Source organism: Carlito syrichta, unplaced genomic scaffold (assembly GCF_000164805.1).
Source record: "Carlito syrichta isolate Samal-C Ts95f unplaced genomic scaffold, Tarsius_syrichta-2.0.1 Scaffold288006, whole genome shotgun sequence".
NCBI lineage: Eukaryota > Metazoa > Chordata > Mammalia > Primates > Tarsiidae > Carlito > Carlito syrichta.
In genome coordinates, this window is record NW_007232102.1 from 130,091 (window position 1) to 135,386 (window position 5,296).

The window sequence follows — 5,296 nt, forward strand, 5'->3', positions numbered from 1 at the left end:
TTCACTCCCCTCGGCCTCCCAAAGTGCGGGATTACAGGCTGAGCCACCGAGCCCGACGTATCCTGTATTTTTAATCTGGCAACCCTACCCAAAGGGCCGGCGGCAGGGAGGGAAAGAGGGATCTGCCTGAAAGACATCCCCTCCCCCAGGCTGTAGGTCAAACGAAATCAGTTGATTTGGGGGCTTAGGCGGACAGTTGGCCTCGTGGCCCATAGACTCCACTGTTTGGAGGTTGCTTCTTTCGTGCAGGGGTGGCCTTGACCTCAATTGTAGCAGTGTCAGTGAGTGCCCACTCCTGACTGGGCTCAGCATTCAGTGCCTCACTCCACCAGCTCCTTGAATCTTGTCAACAGCCCTATGAGTTTGGGAGATTACATTTGCAGCTGAGGAAACTGAGACACACAGTGGTTAGGTAACTCTCCCAAGGGCTCAACCTATGGAGTGCTGGAAGCAGGATCCAGACAGAGGTCTCCCTGGTCTAACATCTTAGTCACCGTTTACTTAAGACTTGCCATCTGCTGCCACCATGACTGCAAAGTGACTGTCATCTTAGAAAGTGAGGAAGCTGGCCGGGTGCAGTGGCTCAGCCTGTAATTTCAACACTTTGGGAGGCCGAGGCGAGAGGATTGCCCAAGCCCGGGGGTTTGAGACTAGCCCGAGCAACTCGGTGAGACCTCGTCTCTACAATAAATCACCAAAAGTTACCGGCGTGGTGGCGTGTGTCTGTAGTTCCAACTACTTGGAAGGCTGAGGCGAAAGGATCGCCGGAGCCCAGCAGGTTGAGGCTGTGGTGGCCGTGAGCGTGCCGCTGCACTCCAGCCTGGGCAAATAAGTGAGACTCCCAACTCAAAAAAAAAAAAAGAAAGCGAGGAAGCTGAGGATTAGAGAGATGAGGGGCTCCTTAAGGTCACACAGCCGGTCACTGTGGGGCCGGGCTTTCCTTCCCCGGACCCCACACCATGTGATGCTCAGCAGCCCAGCCCTGCACGTGTGAGAGAGGGCAGGGGAGAGACCACACACGCCAGGGAGGGCCTGGGGCGGTTCTCCGTTGACCACACTCCCTCCCCCACCCAGGACTCCCTGGGGGGGAACAGCCGCACGGTCATGATCGCCCACATCAGTCCCGCGAGCAGCGCCTTCGAGGAGTCTCGGAATACCCTGACCTACGCCGGCCGGGCCAAGAACATTAAGACCAGGGTGAGGGTCCAGGGCCATCCACCAGGGCACACTTCCTGGCCCAAGATTCAGCCCCTGGACCGATCTCTGCTCCCCACCCCACTCTCTGGAGACAGTCACCACTGCACTGGCCTCATTCCTCTGTCAAATGTCACCCATGGCCCTCCCCTGCGCCTCCAGCCCCTGATTGTCTCCCCTGAAGCCCAGGGCTCCCGGGGGACCCTTCTTCCTGTTGTACTTGCCCCACCTCACCCTCTTTCCTCATCTTCTCGTCTTCATCTTCAGATGCTTATTCAGACCAGGTGTGGTGGCTCACGCCTGTAATCCCAACACTTTGGGAGGCCAAGGCAGGAGGACTGTTTGAGCCCAGGAGTTTGAAAACAACCTGGGTAACAAAGCGAGATCTCGTCTCTATATCTCGTCTGATATTAAAAAAATAAATAATTAGGGCCAGGCATAGGGGCACACACCTGTAGTCCCAGATACTTGGGAGGCTGAGACGGAAGGATTGCCTGAGCCCAGGAGGTCCAGGCTGCAGCGAGCCATGGTTGTGCCACTGCACTCCAGCATGGGTGACAGAGTGAGATCCTGACTCAAAACAACAAAAAAGCAGATGTGCATTCAGACCGTTGCAAGTTCAAACACCCACCATGATGGCCATAAGAGGCAACCCGGACTGTGCCTTTACCCTGAGCCCTTTAACATACTGGCTCATCTGATTCTCACATCAGGCAGGTGTTACTGTGGTTCCCATTGTACAGGTGAGGACAGTGAGACTTAGGGAAGTGAAGTGACTTCCCAGCTGGTCGGTGACGGCGCTTGAGACCGGAATGGGTCGTCCAGTTTCCAAGTCCATTCCTTACCTTCTGTAAGCAGCCAGAACCCCTGCCTTCTGGTCTGGAATCTGTTTCCACCCGTTTGTGTGCAGAGGGCTGGGAATGGATAAACGTAAGGTGACATGCTGGGAGCGTTCCTCCAACACGTAAAACGTGCCAGCTACTGTCCTGGGTGCTCTGGGTTTTATTCCATCCCTCAGAGAACTTAACGTGGGAGAGGAGGCATATCCTTGAAATCATTAGTTGATGGTCACAATAGTATTGATAACAGGCAAATGAGGCCAATGTTAGGTGCTGGACAAGTCAGGGAGGCAGTGGGCTGGTGGAATCCAATGGGGCTCTCTGGAGACTGAGTGGGATTCTGAAGGATGGGAGAACATTCCAGAAGGATGGGAGCAGGCAGGGCAGAGTTTCCAAAGGCGAGAGGGGAATGGAGTCTGGGATGGGACGGGGAGAGCAGACTGGTTCCTCTCCTAGAGCAACACAATGAGCAAAAGAAAGTCAGAGATAGCAGCGGGCCCTGATACCAGGTGAAGGAACGGGGGCAGTGTCCAAAGCAGTAGGGAGCCACTGAAGACCGATGAGCAGGGGAGGAGGCGCTTTAGGAGAACGGACCTAGCAGAGGCACGTAGGTGTGATGGGAGGTTGTGGGGCTGGAGGCAAGGAGGCCATCCAGAAAGCCTGGGAGAGGCAGCAGGAAGGAAGGCAGGCCCCGCAGGCAGCCTCAGCGAGCGTGTGGAGGCCAGCCTCAGCCCCTGGGGTGACTGTCCCCCGGCCTTTCCCGTGGTCCCCAAAGGTGAAACAGAACCTGCTCAACGTCTCCTACCACATCGCCCAGTACACCAGCAGCGAGCGTGTGGAGGCCAGGCTCAGCCCCTGGGGTGACTGTCCCCCCGGCCTTTCCCGTGGTCCCCACAGGTGAAACAGAACCTGCTCAACGTCTCCTACCACATCGCCCAGTACACCGGCATCATCGCTGACCTGCGGGGCGAGATCCAGCGTCTCAAGTGCAAGTTTGACGAGCAGACCAGACGGGGCCCGGCCCGGGGCCGGCTGGAGCGGGGCGACATCCGCCACATCCAAGGTGCGAATCCAGACTCGGGCTCTTTCGGGCTGGGCGGCGCTAGGTGAGTCGCTCACCTGCACTGAACCTCCTAGCCTCCCACTGGAAAATGGGATGGTGAATGTCTGCTTCAGAGAGTTGTCATGAAAACCGGGGGTGTGGGGCACATGAGTAGAGGCACGTGAGATGTGCCGGGTGTCACACAGAGGCTGCGGCATAGGGCTGTGAGGCCGAGCCGCACCGCCGGGAGGGGTTCCGTTCCCTCCTAGACCTGCATGTTCACTACGAGGGCAGCACAGTTTCTTTTTTTTTGGAGTTGGAGTCTCACTCTGTCGCCCAGACTGGAGTGCAGTGGCCGCTCACGGCCACCACAGCCTCGACCTGATGGGCTCTGGCGATCCTTCCACCTCAGCTTTCCGAGTAGCTGGAACTACAGGCGCGCACTACCACGCCCAGCTAATTTTTTATTTATTGTAGAGATGAGGTCTCGCCAAGTTGCCCAGGTGGGTCTCAAACCCGCGGGCTCAGGCAATCCACTCACCTCAGCCTCCCAAGGCACGGGACTACAGGCTGAGCCACCGAACCCGACTTTATACTTTTCTTTTTTTTGAGTTGGAGTCTCACTCTGTCACCCAGACTGGAGTGCAATGGCACGCCAACAGCCACTGCAGCCTCAACCTGCTGGGCTCAGGCGATCCTTCAACCTCAGCCTTCCAAGTAGCTGGAACTAACAGGCATGTGCTACCACACCCGGCTAATTTTTGTGATTTATTGTAGAGATGAGGTCTCACCAAGTTGCCCAGGCGGGTCTCGAGCCCGTGGGCTCAGGCAATCCTCCCACCTCAGCCTCCCAAAGTGCTCAGATTGCAAGCTTGAGCCACCACGCCCGGCTAGGGCGCCTTTTCATGGTCGGCACAAAGGTGCTGTAAGGGCTAGCGGAAGCCCAGTTCATAGGAGGAGCTGGGAATCCCCTTGGGCTGCAGCCTGAGACTCAGGGTGGGAGTGGGTATGGGAGGAAACAGGAACCCAGGAGTTCTTTCTGGAGGAAGTGTTGGGCAGGAAGTGGGAGCAGTGGCTTGGGAAGAGAGGGCCCCAGTGCGCCCAGACTCTCCCGGCCTGAACCTGCCTCCCCGCCACGGACTCTCCCCCCCCCACTGTCCGGACAGCCGAGGTCCAGCTGCACAGCGGACCAGGCGGGCAGGCTGACATGGGGCAGCTTCGGGAGCAGCTCATCAGCGCGTTCCAGGAGCAGATGGAGGTTCGGAGGCGCCTGCTGGAGCTGGAGCACCAGACCATGGAGGTCCAGATCGACACCTCCCGACACCTGCTCACCATCGCGGGGTAGGCCCCCTGCCCTGGGTCCTCCAGGCCCCTCCCCCGGCCCCCGGGGCCTGTGGAGAGGGGCAGGAGCGGTGGCTGCCCGTGGCACCGGCCCCCACGGCTGAACCCTGTGTCCTTCCGGGTGGGGCGGCGGCAGCTGGGAGCACGAGAAGTCCCGCCGGGCCCTCAAATGGCGGGAGGAGCGGCGGAAGGAGTCCTACACCAAGGACGACAGTGAGAAGGACTCGGACACTGGCGACGACCAGCCAGACGTCCTGGAGCCCCCTGAGGTGGCCACGGCCCGGGAGAGCATCACCGCCCTGATGGGTGAGCAGAAGCGGCTACAGAAGCAGAAGGTGTGCATGGTTTGGGGGGCAGGAAAAGCGGGTTTGGGGAGCTGGGGACGGGGGGGCGCAGCGAGGCCTGGGAACTCAGGCCCAGAATCCTGTGTGGCCTCGCTAAGTTCTTGAACCTCTCTGGGCTTCATGTTCCTCATCTTTCAATGGGAGTAGGCATGATCCAGCCTCCGTGGGGCTGTTAGGAAGATTAAACAAATGCCTGGCACATGCTGAGGACTCAACACACGGTACCTACTGTTGTTGTTATTTTTTTTTTTTTGAGTTGGAGTCTCACTCCGTCGCCCAGACTGGAGGGCAGTGGCCGCTCCGGGCCACCGCAGCCTCGACCTGCTGGGCTCCGGCGATCCTTCCGCCTCAGCCTTCCGAGTAGCTGGAACTACAGGCGCGCGCTACCACGCCCGGCTGATTTTTGATCTATAGTAGAGATGCGGTCTCGCCAAGTTGCCCAGGCGGATTGCCCAGGCAGTCCACTCACCTCAGCCCCCCAAGGCGCGGGATTACCGGGCCCCGGGGGTACCTACTGCTATAATTAGGGCTTCCGG

General features: G+C 58.7%; 1 protein-coding gene across 1 annotated transcript in view; it reads left to right on the forward strand.

Annotated features, from left to right (window-relative positions):
- Window positions 1-4,818, forward strand: part of KIF19 (kinesin family member 19) — a gene marked incomplete at its 3' end in the record, with an annotated part of 33,547 nt that extends 28,729 nt beyond the window's left edge. Inside the window, exons 10-13 of the mRNA XM_021710072.1 lie at window positions 1,075-1,197; window positions 2,931-3,096; window positions 4,242-4,416; window positions 4,553-4,818. Coding sequence (XP_021565747.1) covers window positions 1,075-1,197; window positions 2,931-3,096; window positions 4,242-4,416; window positions 4,553-4,818 — 730 coding nt within the window. The remainder of the gene's footprint in view (window positions 1-1,074; window positions 1,198-2,930; window positions 3,097-4,241; window positions 4,417-4,552) is intronic.
- Between the last annotated feature and the right edge of the window lie 478 nt (window positions 4,819-5,296).